At 34.5% G+C, this 20,454-nt stretch overlaps 1 protein-coding gene across 1 annotated transcript in view; it reads right to left on the bottom strand.

Moving 5' to 3' along the window:
- Positions 1-16,683: 16,683 nt before the first annotated feature.
- Positions 16,684-20,454, bottom strand: part of INSC (INSC spindle orientation adaptor protein) — a gene marked incomplete at both ends in the record, with an annotated part of 120,480 nt that continues 116,709 nt past the window's right edge. Inside the window, 3 exons of the mRNA XM_082762505.1 lie at positions 16,684-16,812; positions 18,807-18,883; positions 19,552-19,707. Of these exons, the coding sequence (XP_082618631.1) occupies positions 16,684-16,812; positions 18,807-18,883; positions 19,552-19,707 (362 nt within the window). The remainder of the gene's footprint in view (positions 16,813-18,806; positions 18,884-19,551; positions 19,708-20,454) is intronic.

Below are 20,454 nucleotides of genomic sequence, written 5' to 3' on the forward strand. Positions count from 1 at the left end.
GTTTGATCAAGGCAATAAAGAAAGGGATGAATATGCTCAGCATGGTATTTTGCAACTTTGGAAGTGTGGTTTGTGCACAGTTTAAAATGAAACTCGATAATAAATTGGCAGACCTGAAAAGATGAATTTTAGGATCAACATCTCAGCATTAATTTGAACTCTTCATTTCACCGACAACACCTGGACAGCGTTTTTGAATTCAACATTAACACTGCATTCTCCTAAATGTAACAATCGTTCATTAAAATCAAGGTCTTTCATTTATGTTCATCCTCCCCCCTCTTGTGGTTCATTATAAAATCACAATTGTTACTTTCAGAAGTGTTCTATAGTTGGGCTTTCAATTCAGAAAGAGTAGAAAAGGAGCCACCAGATCTAACCAGACTGTGATAGTAATAAGCTTAAAAAATGCAAATATAATAAATAATTAGCTTGTTATTCAGGCTAATTCTCACTGCTAATTCAAACGTTCTCTGTAATCTCTGATTGAAAGCAAGTCTTGCCACAAATGATATGGAATACATTTCAGACATATATACTCTAACTATTAATTGGTTATCTTGAGCTATTGTCTGGGGAAGATTTTAGTATTTGCACTCCCTATCATTTCTTGTCTTATTAGTTTAACATACAGTATTGTAGCTATAATGCCTTGAGGCAGATTTACAACTTGTGTAAATTGACGCAGCATTGAATGCTGTGAACTTTTGCCAGATGGTGTGTCAGCTTCTTTGTACAGGCAACTCCTGTTGTAAGAAATGCAACTTGCATTTCTTACAAAGGTATTCATGGGGTTTTCAAAGGTCTGCAGTAAGGTTAGCTTTTAGCTGTGAAAATTATTAGAAATGGACATGGATATGCATAAAGACTCAAGAAACATCCATTAAATTAAAAGTATGTGTGATTTGTGTCATGATAAATCTAGAGAAGCTTGTAAGTGGAAGATCAGCTAAAAAAGATTGATGGATTGATAGGAATCTGTCAGTCTAGCAAATCAGACAATGCAGCAAAGTCAAGATGAACTAACAAAATTAGTTTGGAGGATTACAACTGTTAATGAAGTCAGAAAACTGTCATGTCAAAGTTTATCACTGTAATGCTGACAACCAAACAGTTCTAGTTTAGCAGGTAAGGTAGACTATCACAGTCCTTTAGCCACTATCATAAGAACACAGTGCTGAAATTAAACAACTCTGATTACTAGAAAAACTTCTGTGGTTGTCAGTCTACTTTTCTCCAGAGGACTCAACTGAAGGCTGCAGGAATAGGATATTAGAACTGGTTCTGTGTTCACAGGTGCAAAAGTCAAAATTAAACCTTCACACATCTGCAGTGTTTGGACTCAAAATTAAAACTGGTGGCAGATTTGCATTTTGATGAATGAAAGCAGATGGTTTCCTTTTGTTATACCATAACAATAAATCTCCTGAACAGTAGAAAATCCATAAGGATAGCTTGGTGGAAAGCCTTACAGAAAGTTTCCCACAGATCAGATAATTTTTATTGAAAAAGATATGGGTTAAAACAAAAACAAAACACAAACAAACAAACAAACAAAACAGGTATCATAAGGTGAACCAGCCATATGTGGTATTTGAAGTGGTTCAGAGAAAAAAGGAAAAATGGTGATGGGACTTCAAGGAGCATCATTCTCTCTTTTCCTATTGTGCCTGTTACTCTCAATATTGCAGAAAAATATCAAAGTGTTGTAGGGCCTAGCAATGTTTATCTTTTCCAAGGTGAAGACGAGTTTGACCCCAGTAGATAATTGTGAATCAGAACAATTCTTTAACCATGTTACTCACCAGAAATCACACAATCCTGTGCATTTTATGCAAGGACTAAAAACAGAAAGCGTGTTGCCCACCAGGTAGAAGAGAGTGAACCAATGGAAATACTTTGTTTTTGCTTTTAGTTTGAGGAGAGCTGAAAACCTCCTACCCCTCACTTTCTAAGATTTTTTATTGCATGATGCAATCACATCATACAGTTAGGCCAAAAACTTTGGAGGTTGATAAGGTCTGTGGATTTTAAGGATTTAACAGTGCCATTAGGCATAGACTGAAAAATAAGAGAGAGGTAAATTACTACAGCACACATATAATGTCAGAAAACGTGCCTCAAGGTGTATATCAAAGGCCATTTTATTGCCTAAATTCTTCCTTGTCACCGAGGGAATTATTTGTTACTGGTTTGGAGTAGTAAAATTTTGGGAAGTGCTTGAGCCTCTACAGCCCATCCCAGTAAGTCAGACAGCATTTTTTGTGCCTAGAGGGATTGCTTCATCTTCTGCAATCCCACCTCCCTTTCCTCCCCTCTGCAGAGAGGGGAGAGAAGAAGCAGATATATAAACCTGCTGCTCCTACACTCCCAGTCCCAAGGTCCAAGTAACCTACATTGGGATGCAAGAAAAACCTTCTCTGTCTTATTGGACATTCAGTACCCATCACAATCAAGCCCCAAGAAATCAAGAGATTAAAGTTAGAACATGGTTTAAATGGATCTGAGTGAATAATTTTTAATGAATGTATTTAATGATAGATGAGTTTCCTTCCTTCTTTCCATGAAACGTGGTGAGCAGTTTGCAATTTGCTTCACACATTCCTTCCTCTTTCAAAATAACTCATTGAATTTTTTAATTTCTTTTAAACTAAGGGGTCGCTACTCCAAGCACAAACTTCCTGTTCAATTGCAGTTGGTCCCATAAATCACTTGATATTGTTTCCATCCTCCAGTCTAATGAACGTGGCTCACAGAATCAGCTTTTTGATGCATAGTCTCACAGAAAACACATTTCAAATTCACTTTTCATAGTATTCCTGTGTGAGCTTAACATTTATTTTCTGCCAACAGTCATACAATTAAAGTTTAATAACTCTATGAGTGTGTGCAGGAAATGACACCAAAAGCAACCCCAAGATGGCTGAAGATTTGCTTCCACATTTGCACAAATATCAGTAGAAAGTGTTTCTGCATTATTCATCCAACTGTAGACCTAAACCAAATACATCTTTCTAGCAGCCTTGGAAACATGATGAAGTGTTTTAAAATTCCAGTAGATGTCACCACTTCTCCCCCAGCAAGTCTTTATGTACATCTAAAAGACATTTTTAAAAGCTTAGTTTGCACTATATCATAAGATAATAAAGCTGAGAGGCCCGTTTTGCTTTGGGTTACATCTATGTGTTTTGACAAAAAAAAAAAAAAAGAAAAAAGAAAAAAAAAAGTGTACTTTTTCTAATCTGTGTCAGTGAATTAATGAGTTTATAGAACTCATATCACTATTGTAAACCAAACTAGATACAAGTTAGCTGTCAATTGCAAAGAAAGTGATGTCACTAATACAAAAGTGTCTAGTGTTGTATTAATTTTTCCCAAGTGATCTGATGCTTTATAAACATCAAAGTTTCCAGTAATACATTAATTACAATTATAGCCCTGTAATTATAATTATAGCCCTGCTTGTGGCTAAGATGGGTTTTCTAGCTCACATCCAATCCCTGCAATGTTCTTTTGCTTTTATTTCCCAATTATATAAACCCCCAAAGTGTCTCCTCCCTCAAAACTTGGGTTCTTCTTAACTTTCACTCATTATCCACCTATCTCATGAAAATGCAATCAGGCTTAAGTTACCCTGGTTTTCATGATTAATTTTTTCTCCACACGCACTGGGAACAAGTGACTCACAAGTCATAGAATCACAGAAACATAGAACAGCTTGGGTAGGAAGAGACCTTAAATCCCATCCAGTTCCAACGCCCCTGCCATAGGCAGGGATACTACCCACTAGATCAGGTTGCCCAGGCCTTGTCCAGCCTGACCTTGAACACCTCCAGGGATGGGGCATCCACAGCTTCTCTGGGAAACCTGGTCCTCACCACCCTCTGAGTGAAGACTTTCCTCCTAACCTCTAATCTAATCTCCCCTCTTTTAGTTTAAACCCATTCCTCCTGCATTCACTGTATGCCTGAGCAAGGAGTTCCATCTTTTTTTATAAGCCCTCTTTAAGTGTTGAAAACCTGCAATGAAGTTTCCCCAGAGCCTTTTCTTCTTCAGTCTGAATATCTCCAGCTCTCTCAGCCCTTCTTCATAGAACAGTCCTAGAGCTCCTACCTTACAGAAGAGGTCATTCTCCTTCTAGACAGATCAAGATACTTTCTACTTTCCTTTTCCATTCGCACACCAAGCCTCCATGGAATCATAAATTATTTAATAAGTATCAAATTAAACTCAAGAGCAGCTAAAATCTGGATCTTTGATTAATGCCACACGACATTAACAAATATTCATTTGTTTATACTGACCTTCACTCCTTGCATCTGACAGATGTAGCATCTTTCATTGTTTTCTATAAAATGAACAACTTTTCATCACTTTATCTGCATCATGGAGTAAAACAGAAAGTCACTTACTTTGCTCTCTTAAAAGAAACACGTCTATAGTGTTTAGTTGCAGAACATAACTGCAAAAGTAAATATATATGTCTATTTGTGTGTGTATACATGCACGTATGTACACACACACACATACATGTATATCAGCAAATGTAAAACCATCCTATGAAAAAGCTTATCCTGATACAGGATTCTGTAGCCTAAACCCCATTTTCTGGATAACTTCAGAACATTCATTTTTTTCTATAGAGACAGTTTTTACTTTTATTTTTAAGAAAATGTGAGAAGACAAAGTTAATCCTCAAAAATTCCCAGAAAATATTTTGTGTGAATTTTTTCATATGACCAGATGGCCCCCCAGAGAAGTTGGCTTTCTGACCACATTCATCCCTTAAGACTTTAAAGAGAATTTGGATGACTAACACTACATGATGATGTATTTCTGATTTGTTCAACAATATTTCCGAGACTTCAGGAAGGTTCGTTTGCAGGTCTGTAGATATGTTATTAAGGTTTTGCCTAGATTAAAATAGTCAAACTCTGACTAAAGACATTTCAAATGTAAGGAAAATTTGCTCTTAAATTTTTTAGGCAGTGCAATAAGATTTAAGTACATCACTAAGGCTTTTTAAAATATCCTTATTTATATGACTGTGCCACTTGAATGGGTTAAAAACCATCAAGCGTTTTTTAAGAATATTTAAAACATTATTTCAATTCCTCTCCCACCCAGCTGTAAAGGGGCCTCTAGATTACTGTATTGTCAATGGGATTTGTAGAATAGCAGCCAGAACTAACATGAAACTGAACAATAGCAAGATTGTACTTCTCAAGAAAAAAGCCTGCAACCTCTGGTAAATCCTTTGGCTGCTGTATGAAGATTGATCCCTTTTACAAAATTCTTCTGAATGCTTTTTTTTTTTTTTTTTTGTCAAGCCTTCGTGTTAAACTTTTAAAATTGCCTTTTTTTTTTTTTCTTTTAATTAGGTTAAAATTGAAAAAGAATTTTACTTGAACTATTAAAAGCAGTTTATCAACTTAACTAAAAGCGTATGACTGTAAGAGAATATGAGCAACTGTCCTGGAAGAAAAACTGTTTATTATCAATATTAAGGAATTCAGTGAGGTGCTTCAGTGTTACTAAAATAATGCTGTCTCTGCACAGAGAAGTATTAGTTAGGTGGTGAGTTTAATTGCTGTCTTCTAGTTTTCAGAAAAGTTTGTCATAAGCAAACAAATGTTCAAAAAGATGGCTCTTGAGCAGGCAAGAGTCCCAAATAAAGCAGAAAAAAAGAGGTATGCAGACAAAATCAGAATTATCCACAGGGCTGCAGCTCTCAGCTGTCTTGATGAGAATGGAGAGAAGGCACCTCTCAAGAAGTTTTTGGAAAAAATAAGTCCACAGGATACTGAATATAGGCAACAGACACCCAAATGTAATAGAAACCATGGAGCAATCTCCAAGTGAAGACAACATGGTTCAATCTTCAACAGGAGAAAGCACTTTCAGTGGGACCTTTGCTCTTGCATGTACTTCAGGCACTTCCTGGCTCTTGGCATCCTATATGAAACAGACCTTCAGTGTGAAAGGAAGGACTGAAAAACCGCTGCAAATAGCCATGGGACATCTGCTCGCTTGCCTGTGACAACAAAATTATTCCGAGTAAAACTAGAATTTCTTTTGTCCACTGAGACTGGATTCAGAGTAAATGGGAACACACCACCTCTGTGAAATGTCCTGGTGCCCTAAGAAAGGGGGTAAACAAAAGCAAAAGAAGAAAACAAAACAAAACAAAACTATAACAACAAAAAATGACACCCTGTTTGGTAAAATCTTATGCAGAGGCAAACTACTGAAACTGCTAAAAATTACTGGACAGTGAGGAGGCATTTCAGGACCTTGGGACAGTTTGTAACTGACTAGGAATGCTTCATACTTCTAAAATTTCTACTTCTCAGCAGCCATATATTATTCTGTTGTTCACAGCTGAGATCTAGAAATAGGTCTATTGCAAGTAGCCTTAGAATCTTAATGAGATATATAGTTTGTCTATTGACACTCACCAGTGAATGACCTGGTGTATTTATTCATATTCAGCAAGACCCTAGAAAACAAGGTAATGGTTAAAGAATTTTTAACTGATTTTTATCAAGACTTTTCTCCAAACTAAAGAAATTTTTGATTTTGAATAGCTTTTTAAAATAACAGTTCGTGTCTATTTGTGTTTATTTTAATTACAATACATATATATGGCTAAAACAAAAATAGAATTCTTATAATAAGATAGATAAATTTTTTTAAAAAAATCCCTTCATTAAAAAACATTGCCTGTTTAAGATTTTTTTTTATGAAAAGTATATCTATATTTCTTAAGTGAAAGATGCTCTACCTAAAAAATCTGAAAAAGTGAAATCCTGATGTCAACAAAAGCTCTTCACCAAAAACATGTTTTAATTATTAAGTTTTCAGAAACCATTTCAATTATTAGTCCTACCTCCATCACCTCAATTTACAACCTTCAAACCAAAATTAAAACAGCAACAAGCTTTTTTTTTTTTTTTCCATCTCTCTTTTGGAAGTTGGGAGCAAAATTAATGGAGTTAAAATAAAATAATGGAGGTGCCATTCTCCAAATAAAATTAGAGGTTTTTCTGATTTAGGCAATTCCATACCCAGTATTTCAGGTATGCTACACTCTTGATGCTACACTCCCAATATCCTAGAAAGGGACTTTGCTTCCTTCACCAGGAACATTTTGCCTTCCTTTCAAAGTAACTCTTCTTTGTCCTCTCCATTATTAAGAAATTCATGGTGCATTAATATCCTCCTTCTGCTCACCAAGATTGTGGTGCATATGTTCTGTTTTCATGTTTAATAGGATAAACCATAGTTAATGTATCATTAATATACAGTCCATTTAACGCTTCACAGGTCAGTCAAAATTAATCATTGACAAATGCAAGAACACTCAGATGAGATAAAGTTCTAAACTAATAAGGGGGGAAAAGTTCAGTGTATTTTTGACCCTTCAAACAAAAAAAAAATCTGCTCTACATAGTGCAATGAAGTAAAAGAGAACTAATCCAATTAGAAAGGCATTAGACATATAAAGAACACTACCTGGAAAATCCTAAATTTCTAATTTACATTATTTCAGTTATGCCAGCAGACAACAAGGCTAAGCTGCACTGCCAGCATGTGAGATTTGCTCTGAAGGCTTTAGTGGGACTTCTGTAGAAACTGACCTGAAATTAATTGGTAGATTTGACCAAAGAAAGATCTTTTATACACTTAACAAGCCAGTCCTTAAACATATACTTACAATGAATACAAATCATAAAAATACCTACCTCTGATTCAGGATGTTTTCTTATTGATATTGACAATGTTAAAAGTCAGCAAACTATCCAAGGTGATCAATGAAGAAATCAGGACTTTCAGAGGATAAGAGAAACAATGAATGAATGCTGCCCAGAGCAGGAGGGTTGAAACTAGATGATCTTTAAGGTCCTTTTCAACCCAGGCCATTCTGTGGTTACCTGGAAGGGGCACTTGAATGAACTTGCCAATAGAAAATGGAAAAAATGTTTGAACTGGGCTCTTTTTTTTTGCATGAATGCTGCAGCTGAAGATTTGCTTGGACATGAAAGGAAACCATCTCAGTTAAAACCATGTCAGATTAGTAACTGCATAACAATCTACTGAGACATTTTCAACACATGACAAATATCACAGGTACACAAAGAATATATTGATATATCTTAAAGCTTGTCTATTTATTAATATTTATTTGCTATATATTATTTTTAAGTGGCCTCAAATGAAATGAGAGGTGTTAGGGAACCTAGTACCATACAATAAAGATGGAAAGGAACACTCTACCCCTGTAACTTTTAGATTACACAGGAGAGAGACATAAAAGAAGAAGATAAACAGTTATGCACATTCATCTGATCTTTGGCAGTACAATCCAGAAATTCAATTTGAGTGTAGTGGCCAGCATTTTGGTATCTAAGTAAAATGTTTCAAAAACGGAAAAATATACAGGATTTGAGTATTTGAGGAGAAATATTTGACAGATGGTGATAACTGTGCAAATGAGAAAACAAGATCTCATTTTGGTTAATCTCATAACACCAAGCTTCTTGGTGTTATGCCTTGATACAGACATAACAGAGCAATGAGAAAGTATCAGCAAACACATTGTAAAACATGCCAGTCTTAGGGTTCAGATGTTGGATTTTATATTTCAGTTGTTTTCCCTGATATTGATCCATGCAAATCCAGCATCTCTGATTCACTCCAAAGGCAAGCATTAATCAGTTGTTAACATTAGGTAGCAAGACACAGAGAAAACTAGTAACACAGTTGTGAAGCACCACATATACGTCATCTGCAGTGTTGTTGGAAAGTATATTCTTAATATGTTGTGAAGCATAGTCTTATGTGAAGTATATTCTTATATGTTGTGAAGCACCACACATATGTCATCTGCAGTGTTGTTGGAAAGTATATTCTCAATTCAAGAAAGGGTTGCTTATAGCATGTCATTGTGGCTTCCAATACCAGCCTGAACTACCTAGAAATAGACTTCACTAATCAGCCTGTTACCTGTGATGCTGCTAGGTCCCAGCCTGTGCCTGTAATGAAGGTCCTTCCTTACTGTTATTCTGTGATCCAAGTCTGGTAGCTGTCTGGTCAAGTGCAGAAATTCAGAACACAAATGTTGACAAAGTTCTTTGTAGCTATTGAAATGCTGTTGACTATCCATACTCTTTTTCCTTATGACACTAATCATGTGGACGAAAAAAAAAAAAAAAAAAAAAAAAAAAAAAAAAAAGGCAGTATAGAAACTTAGAGCAGTCCAGCAAAGATATATCCAGTAGATTCTGTCAGTCTGGCCTACACTTGGCCTGAAGTGATAGCACCTATGAAGTGGCACATTAATGGATACTGCATTTAAAATGTTCCTATATTACTCTCATGGTATTAATTTATAAAAGCCTCACTTCATCATCTCAAACAGCTAAGTGAAAAACTCCTGAACATACCATTTCTGAAGTTCTCTTGACCTTTAAGAGCTAGTAATATCAGATTTGCCTATAACCATAACAAAGTTTTTTATGACTTTGAAGAGGAACATCTTCACACATTTTTTCAGTTCTTTCCTTCCTTGAGAAGCTGTTTAATCACACTCTTGTTTTAATGTGTCTTTATGAGCTTCAGTTTTGTATCTGTTTAGCATCTATTTTCTTTTTTTTTTTTTTTTTTTTTTCCTTTCCATCTCTTTTTATCTAATATTCTCTTTAGAGCTAAACATTCTGAGTTCAGGGAAAATATTTATTACTATAGTAGTAATTATCATGAGATATTTAACACTGCTTTGAAGCCAAAGCAGACAAATTTTCCACATGGAGACAGGACAATAACACAATAGCAGTACAAGACTACTCTAAATCAAAGTTGGAAATGTAAGAGGAATTTTTTCTTCTTGAAGCTCAGCTTATTACTTTTGAGGAAATAGGGGATGCTGGTTTGAGAGTGAGTCTGTTTGCTTATTTTATTTTATTTTATTTTTTCCTGGTGAGCAGTAGCTTTCCTGGTGTACGCAATGTTTTGCATTAGCTCAACAATATTTCACATATTGTCAAGGATAGCTCACTTTGGAGACTATTCTGAGTTAGCGTCCTGTCACCTGCTTCCATTCTCCCTCTCTTTATATGCATTTTTTTCTCTCTCTGATAAATAACATGTTATAATGTTATAATGGTCTGAGCTTGATGAGTTGGTCCAGGTATTCCTTGTTTTACAACACCAGCAAACAGGAGGAGTCATCTGGTACACATCAAACAAGAAGATAAAGTCTCACTAATTTCAAAGGGAGAGTCTGATGTTGCACAAATTTCTTTTTTGATGGCAATTGTATTTGCTACATAAACAGCACACAGAATATCAGCTGAAAAAGTGTCTTAGTTTTGTCACCAGACTAAATCTGGAATTCATCTCTCAGGACCTGAACTAATAATAGTTAGATGTTGAGCTGTTCAGACATCTCCTCTAAAAAAATCATCAGGACTTTTTTTTCCATAACCATTGGAAAAAAAAAAAAAAAAAAAAAAAAGCAGCTCCAGTGGCGTTATGTATACTCTGTCTTGGGCATTCATCCTCAAAGAAGAAGAATGGCCCACTTCTTTCTGTAGTCTACAGAAATTACTGACTACCTAAAACTCACTACTGGCTTCTGTAGTCTACAGAAGTTACTGGCTACCTAAAACTCACTACTGGCTTCTGTAGTGTACCTAAATTACTGGCCTAGACTACACTTACAAAATTAAACTTCAAAGTAGATAAGAATCCCTCTAGAGTAAAGAACACTACTTCTACTCCAGATTTTCTAAACCGTTAACTAGTCTATGTCATTCCACAAAGTTTGTGTACTTTCAAGAACAAGACAATCCTGGACATGATCAGCTGTGCTTCAGGGTACCTAGTAATTTTCCTGTTTATACATTTTTAAAGATAGGGTGAATGTTTGAAAACACTAATTCGTATTATTGCTACTCCGAATACGAGTACGAATACGAGAGATGGCCTTTATTAAGCAATACAAGAGTAAAGAGCCATTACAAAGGGCATTTCATCTTGCTTTGGAAGTGGAGGCAAGCCTATGTAAACAAGTACATTGCTTACCATGAAAAGCATACTTCTTAAACTTTCATGTTTATCACATAATCTTCCAAGGATTTTTGTTTTGATTTTTAAAAATTTTATTCTTATTGTGAGGTGGCATTTATGTGTATTTATGCACTACAACTCTAGTGTTCTAATTTTAGCAAAAACATTGAAACCTGGAGGTTAGCTCTGGCACACTGACATATAGCTTCAAAGAAGACTTCCCTAGTTGATTTGACCCATTCTATTATTATTCTTCCAATGCAGGTGAAAATGCACATGGCAGTTCTTGGATCTTTTTAGAAGTCTCTTCCTGATTTATTACAAACTTTCCCTAACCTAATGAGCATACATAATGGACATATCTTGTTAGGTATATCCTTCCAAAACTACTCAAAAGATTTGTACATGATGTGACTAAAAAATTGAGTGAGCTGTCCTGTACACTGGAAATTAATAAGTTACTTTGAAGATATGTGCATTGTTAGGTGACATTCTAAAGGCTATAGAAGACATTGATGAAAACTAGTTAAAAACTGGTAATATCTAGAAAGCTTGAAGAGAAGGGTACAAGCAGTATACCTTTCAGTTAGACATTAATGACTCAGGTGTTCTCAATGGTAATAGAAAAGGTACTGCATTAGACACATCACCACCCTTTTTAAGCTTTTAGATCCGTTTTAATTTCTCTCTAAAGCAAATTAGCGGTATTAGGTCCATCACATTTGTTTTTGCACTACTGTTCCGTACGTACCCTTGGGCTCTAAGCTCACTAGAAATATTAAAACTAAAAGTCACTCATTGACTGTTAAGATTAAAAACAAAAAAAAACTTGCCAGTGTTTTGTGTCTGTATTTCTTCGGTTGGTTTCCACTTTTTACTTTGATTCAGTGATTATTTAGTATGGGGCAGAGCAATTCATAAACTCTTAGTTACAAAGTCTGCTTGTAAAAGTATCAATACCTGAAGTAGGCTATTTTACATGTTTTCTCCCAAGTTTTCTGGAGAATATCCCTATTCTTCTCCTTGTGCGTAAAATAAGCATACCTTTTGGTTGCAAGTGATCAATAATATGCTTATTTAAGAAGCTATTTTTATCACTTAGTTTCTTAAAAATAAAATAAATTAAATAAAAAAAAAAATCAACAAATAATTAACAGGACCAGAAACTGGAATTTAACTCTTCTATTATAACTAGCAATTAATACAAATAACACTCCCATACAGCAGAAGTTTGTCACAGCTAAATAAAAGAGAGACTTGGGCCCAAGAAGAAGCTAGAAAGTAGAGTGAAGGATTTCTGCAAAGCATGCATTTCTAAAATACATAACCATGTGTAATTTTTGTTCCTGTTTCTTTATCTGTCAAGGACTGAAACTATTCACCCACTTCACCGCCAGACAAGTACTTCTAACTCAGATGAACAAATTCACTCTTCATGTAAGTAACTCATCCAATTTACCAAGACATTATCTTGTCCCTTGTAGATACAAATATTATAAACAGAACCGGTCAGACAAATAACAACCCACATAAATGATTCATGTACTAAACACACAAAAAATTAGAAAAAAATTTATTCTATGAATAAAATGCCTGGGCTGCATACATCTGTAAACAGTTCAAACTAAAGCCAAAATCTGAACACATTGTCCAAAGTCATTGGAATGTAAATCAGTTACAAATATTCCTGCAGTTGACTGCATGTTTGTCTAACATTTCTAAAAAAAATACAAAACGTTAAACTTACAGAACAATTTAAATGAAATTATATTTCTGACAAGCATAACATTCAGTTTCCAGAATGACTATGCTAATATTTAATTTACATGCACTCTCTATAGGTAAATGATTCCACAGATACTGACCTATACAGATAGATGTTACAGACACCCTCTACCTTACTCTACAAACTACACAGTAATTAGTATATTAGTCCTAATTTTGATCCACACTGCATGCTTTAGCAAAAATCTTGATGTGAAATATTTTGTTTCATACTATGCTGATATTAAACATGATTATTCTGCCTTAAACTATTCCATTTTCAATTTAAAAATTGAAAGGTCACTTTTAAAGCAAACACTGTTGATTCAGAATTCAACCAACAGTAATAAAATAATATTTAAGTGTTTTTAATTACTTTTAAATTCCTAATGAATGAAGGGGAAAGGAAGAGGGATGAGTATTTTCTCATAAATCTTATCATATATAAAATAAAGTGCGTAACTTTAAGTGAAATATTCATGCCTAGCAAAAATGGTTTCAATGACACAAGTTCCGAACCAGGTCTTTCAATACCTATTTTTCTGCTGCAAATGTGAGATCCATTTAAATGTATATTGCTTCTGTAAACAGCCATATTTATAATACGAACACATATAAACACACAATATGGGCTACGTACTTACAGGTTAAGAGTATCTGTAGTCAAATCAATTAATCTGGATTCACATCTCTGTGTCTGAGAGCAAATTAGACTCCTTCATTGCTACTGGCCTGTTCACTGAATATTTAACCTTTTTAAAATGGCTTTAAAATGTTATGGGTCATAATGGCATTTTCTTAACAGCTACTTTAATTTACTTTACTTGTGTGGACACTACATTGTATTCACTAATGCTGAAAAAAAAAAATCATGCTTTTTTGTTGTAGCACTTTATCTTAGAAAAAAAGTCAAAATAGGGTGTTATAAAATATCTATGACTATTTCTTTTCATTAATTTCTAATTCAACTTTCAGTGGAGCAAGTGTTTGTTGGAGAAAGGACACAATCAAGAACAGTGCTACTATGTTCACTATTAACATCAGCAAAAGCCAGGTGTCACAAGGACAATAACCAGGTTGCTGCAAAGCTGTTAGACCCTCTTTTCAGACTGCAGAATAGATTAGCATGAGAATTGGTACTGTGCCTATGCCTAGTGCATTCATTTTGTTTTTCTGTTTTTAAAGACTTTGAAATTACTAGGAGAAATATTTACTGAAAAATAGTGTTATGATTTCCAATGGCAGCTGCATTATACTTTCCTGCTACACTTGATTGTACTCTGAAATTATTTTTATGAGTATGAATAAATATATAAACAACACTTTTATAACAATCCCCCCTACTAAAAAAATTGGGACTAGGGGATAAATATACATATATATTATATAAATATACATACAAGTGTGTGTGTGTGTGTGTGTATATATATATTTAATCTTGCTACCATCTCATGGTTGAGCTGCACTTCTAAAGGACAAGGAATTAGTCTTTTTGCCTTGGGTGGGCTATAATTTCCCTGTTTTTACATATGTTTCTGATCTATGAGCAACAGACCGATTCACTGCTCCCTATCCACAAGACAGACAGTTCCATTTGTGCCAGCATAACACATCTGTAGTCCACTGCCACTTTCCTAAATATCAAGTAAATTGTTATTTGGATCCCCTAATTTTACTATACAACTATATTTTAGTGCTCATAAAGCAATTCCATTGTCTTGATGATATCATCTCTTTTTTCTGAATGTACATGCCCCAAACGATATATTTTTTCTTTTTAATGAGATTTTAACATCACCTTTTATGGGATAATATGGGATAAACTCTACCCTGTCTACAAACAGATTGTTTCTGGTGTTTGTTGCAGCTAGCAGAATAAGGTTCAGCCCAGCATATTCAGCAACATAATTTGATGTGTTGTATTCTGTTAGGGATTATCAGCATGAAAACAACAGGACCTTACTAAATTCATTTCTTATGAGTTTTGACTTGTTTACATCAAGAATGTTGATTTTACAGTTTAAAGCATGCATGGTTCATACATGCATTTCTGCTTAGTGAATAAAGTGTTAATGTTGGTTGCTTGTGTAATATTTTGAAAGCTGTACAATGTAATACATCTTTACAATTTCATACGTTTAAGGAGCTGTCTCAAAGTACGCAAACAAAGCAGAATTATCTCTGCTCTTACTAGGAAATCACATCTGTGAAACATCTGATTCAATGCTTATCTTTGAGTAGTTGCTTATGACAGAGGTCACTGTATGTTTTCTAATGTTTTTAAAACTTCAGTTAAGTTAAAGTTCATTAAATGAAAAGATCACTAGGAAGAAATGTTAAGACAGATTTCTTAACCCATATACTCAAGGGGAGAAAAAAAGTAGCCACCATTTATCACTGCTTGAAGCAGGACAGATTTCTCAGACAAAGAAAATCTGGAAAGCAATCACAGTTTAGCAATTTCCTGGTGCCTTTCATCTAAACACCATGTAATACTAAATAAACATTAATGAATTAAGTTGCTTAATGTATCTACAAAGTAAGTACTGTAAAGAAGTGTACTTACTTTTTTGGCAGATGTCCTAGTACCTTAAAGTTGCCTGATCATAAAATGATCCAGAGCAATAATTGTGAGACATCAAGAAAAAGTTACACATATTTTCATAATCTACAGAGTGTTTTGTGAGAAGCTAGGCAGAAAACACTCTCAAGATACTGATGGTAGACCAATTTTAAATGTATATAGTTTCTTGATTAAAAGAAAAAGTCAAATTTTAAGAGGAATTTTAAGAGGTTTATTTTTAAAATCCACTTTATTCTTTATCTTGTTATCTATTAGTAAAATCTCCTTTTGTCACCTCCAAGAGCCCTTGAAAGCCCTGTTTCACATCTTTAGATTTGCAAGACTAGTTAAAAAATCAATGTGGAAATTCAAGTTACAATTCTCTATTCTGATTATTTAACATATTTATGCAAGATTTTTTTTAAAGTAATAGCTTGAATATTGAAAACATATCTGGATATACTCACTTCCAGTTCTTGGAATGCTTGGAAAAGAAGCATTTTAGGATCAACGTGTAATGATCCTAAATCTTATGTGGATACTTTCTTACTGATGAAGTGCATTTAATTTCTTGAAGATTTTTCTAGAATTCTTTCAATTTCTTTAGGAAATGTCAGTACGTGCAAATAAAATAAAAGTTGTCTGCAATTATGTATTATATAATGCAGCACATCATTATATAGCTTTAAAATGTCCTCTAACATCATTACAAATCAATATTTGGAAAAAAAAAAATGTTTTTTCCTCCCCAGATAACCAGTTATATATTTTCATAATTCTATTAGAAGATCACAAAAATTAAGAACTGGACTCAGACTGTAACATCCCATTCATTTCAAAGTATATACTTGCTGCATTCAGGATCATTTTTCTTCTAAAAACAAATGCCTCAAAGTAACGCATTTCTCCAAAAAAATGCAAAATTTACTAACTGTAGAAAAATGTCAGCAATAAAACATTATTGGAAACATTTAAAAAATTAGCACCAAATCCTTGGCTTTGTTATCTCAATTCAATTCTACTAAACATGACAACAAGATTTTGTTAGATTGCAATGATACTCTCTTGACATGTCTCGGTACATCAAGAAAATTTGAGAAAAATTACCTCTGCAAGCCACTGAAATAAATTTGCATGAACCACATATTCATGGTTTTAAAATAAATAAGTCATAAATAACAAGAGGACTAAAACTAAATACAATTGAATATGTATTATCTTATTGTATGTGTGTTATTTTTATTGTTTTTCAAAGGATAACTTGCTTTCAGGTTTTTGGCTCACATTTATACAAAGCTCTCTTCCATATTTGTGCATAACAGGAAGGAATCCACAAGTCTGGGCTTTACTAGCTGCTGAAAATCTGAATCTTCAAGTCCATCAGGACTCATAACTGCTAGTCTTCGTAAGGCTGCCTACAGAAAAAAAAAAAAAAAAAAAAAAAAAAAAAAAAAAAAAAAAAAAAAGGAATATTGTTAAGCTTTGACAAAGTCTGCATTGCAGGAACTCATTGGAACAAATTTCAAATAATAGCCAGGACTAAAAACTAAACAACTCAGGTTTACGGACGCTTTCGCCAAACTCTCACAATTTCACCAAATCTCTCACTAGTGTCTTCATCGGTCAGATGAACCTCCGCTCAAAATCAGCTATTAAATGACAATTCTTTCTAAGCACATTACTCTCAGACACGAGCGGCAAGAACAGCTTGGCATTAAAGGAAAGAATACATGGGCAACAGCTAGAGCACTTCTATTGTAAATGTATCTCTGATTTGCTGCATGTCTGTCACTCCCTCTGTATCTCAATTCTATTCTCAGCTTTTGTCTTAATTTCTGTCTGACTCAGAAAGTGTCTGCCATTGGAGTTTTATGCAATGCCCATAAACAGATCTTTTAGACAGAAGTATAGTATAAAGAAGGCATTTGGGATCTGTTTGGAAACAAGTAAAACTGCCAGTTGTTAGGATTATGAAACTGCATAATACAAATTACTTTGATAATACTGTTGTGTTTAACCTCTCCCTTTCTAAGACATTACTTGTTTTTCTCAACAGAATAAATTACAGCTACATACCTACATACATACCTAACGCTACAGATGCAAATGAAAAGCAAGCTAGTTTTCTTCAAGAATAAAAACTGTCTTCAAACTAGTAAGGTCAGATAGTTGTGATCAGCAATCCTTTCACTGTTTATCAATGCTACATTAACAGAAGAGTTAATCACCTGCTTCAAAGTACACAAAAAGTAAACAACTAAGCCAAAAACACTAAAAAGTACAAGCATTTGGACCTCAGTGATGATATATATGAGCCTAAGGCAGTATATTTGTCTCAAGCACAACATTTTTGCCATGTTTTTCAGAAAAGTGCCATTGTGCAGTTGCTAAACTATCCAGAGAAATGCTGAGATGGACAGGCAGGTAACATCTCAATCAATAGATATGAATTCAGGGAATGTGCAGCACTAACTCAGTGAGACAGGGCAACAGAAAAGTCAGTCTTGTTTGCTGCCATCACTCTGTGGCCTCTGCTCAAGCCATACAAGATAAACCTGTCTTTTCAGCACACATGCAGAATAACCACAGTATTTCTTACGATCACTTTCAAACCCTCTTCATCATGAATGAGTCCTGCTTAAATGAACAAAAACTTCTCCTATACACATACAAAGCAAGGTAGGTCATTATAGCTTTGATTAACACCAATATTTACTTTGGCACTACAATAACATTATTATAATAAATAAGTAAATAAATAAATAAAACACTGTCAAGCAATATTCTTCACCCATGTCCCCAGAGCACTTTCCTCTTGCAGTATACTACATGAAATTACTCAACTCCAGCAGTGGGCTGGGGCTCGTAGTCTACACAGTATAGGGCCAGCAACTAGGATTCTTCTCCTAAGCAGAGACAGTGTTAACCTTCCATTGGCCACTCCTTGGCTAAGCTCTATGTTGTCTTAGAGACTCAAATAGGAAAAAAAAAAAAATAAACTGTAGTGAAAGCAAATCTCCATTACTCTCTTTGGATATTTTATTTATTTATTTGCATACATATACATCTGTATGTGTGCACGCACACACAGAAAGGGCTACTACCTCTGTGATTCAAGGCTCATTTCAGCAAAGATAACATCATCAGAGAATGGAATTTAACAATTATTGAAGCTTTAAATTACAAAGTTGAGTGCTCAACAATATGAAGTTGAAGATGTTTTTCACATGTTCGCCTAAAACTTCAGTTAGAGGAAGAATAACTGAGACTGTACAGGATTATACTTAAGGGGAAAAGCAGGAGGCCCTGGCATGAATTTAAAACATTTTTGCAATACTTATGCATTTTGAAGTCTAAAGCGCTGGATTTTATGCATTTTTCAGGATAAGCACAATAAAAAGGTACCTACCAGACATGCCACTAAAACAGAATCACTATTATTTCTTTCAGTTGGTGATCGGCAAAGTTTAATTAGGCGAGGAATACCTGCATGCACAAAAGAATATTGAGATAAACTATTCAGAAACACAAACTAGTTATCTGAGATAAAAGGATAAAAGGACTTTAACAAAAAGTATAACATTTACATTCCTTACCAAATATTACCTCTAATGCCAAGATGATGTACAAATACTTAAGAGACTTTCCATGAAGCTAGCACTTCACAATTAATACTTGTAAATTGTAAACAAAGATATGCATTGTTTTTAACCTCTGTTGCTCTTTCAGAATTAAAATCATTATTCCATTCCTTCCCCATCTATCCTCCCACATGCCTTTAAAAAACTCTGGCCCAAAGAACATGTTGCCTCCCAGTAGATTCAGCACATCTGAACCTGCTTGGGTGCAAGTTTTCTGTTCATTGATGGATACTGCACAAGTAACCATCAATGGTTTAAGTAAAGGAATGCGGGAGGTAGCATGGTTAGTTGTCACAGTCTGATACACCTATGCATTGAGTGGAAGCTGCATCTCAGGCTCCTTTAGGAAATGAACCAGAGGTTCATTTAGAAGAACCTCCTAACCCTCTGAACAGATTTTATAGGGAGCCTATTCCACAAACTGTACCAAGTGAGGCTAAAAAATAAAAAGAGCTCCTCTTTGACAGTTCTTCCCTCATTTTCAGTCTCATTAAGCTAGTGAGACATCCTTACAGCTGAGTTTTACAGCTGCATCTGCCACTTCAGGATCTCGGCTGAGTCGTGCCAGTGTAACCGCAGATTTCTGTTGGACTCGCTCACAAGCAGCAACTTCTGCTGTATTTCCTGAAGATGACTTTTCAAAGAGCATTTCCATTAAAAGTTGAATACCTAGAAGGATATAAGAGCCATTGTTAGCCTCTTTCAAATATAAAAAAATAAAATAAATCCAAAAAAGTAAAGAGAAAAAGCAAGTTAGGTAAATAGAATTACTGCCTGAATAGTACATGAAGAATGCATAACTGTGGGGTCCAGCTTTGCCATCAGTATTTAGGCACATCTAATCTGTGTGAAGTTTGTTTTCACTAAGAAGCTACAGAATAGTTACTATTTTACACTGGCTATAAAAAATATTTGTGAAACAAAATGATTTCTTTATTTGCTTCTAAACTAACCTAAAGGTAATCATTAACCTAAAAAGCAGTAAGAACATATTTCAGGTTTCTATGTGATGTTTGAATTAAAGGGAAATAAAAGTTTTGTGTTTTTTTGTTGTTGTTGTTGTTTGTTTGTTTGTTTGTTTGTTTACAGTTCACATATTTTTAAGCAAATCTTTAAAAGCTTCTGTCTCAAACTATTTAAAGTAATCTGCATTCTAAAACCCCCCTGATGAGGGAAACGATGAAGTTCTGCTTCTTGAAGTTTACTATGACTATTCTTCATTTCAGAGGAGACAATGTCACCCAGTCACCCATATCATATTTTTTTTAATCAATTTATGGTTGCCTGTAGGAATTGACATTCTTATTGCAGTAGGACAAGACCAGATGAGACTGCACTGATTTATATTTTCTAAATTATTTTAAATGTAAGGACAATTATGTGCTATAAAACTCCATATGCCATTAGGCATTCAGA

The sequence above is a fragment of the Aythya marila genome, assembly GCF_965140915.1.
Source record: "Aythya marila genome assembly, chromosome: 5".
In the NCBI taxonomy this organism is placed as follows: Eukaryota; Metazoa; Chordata; class Aves; order Anseriformes; family Anatidae; genus Aythya; species Aythya marila.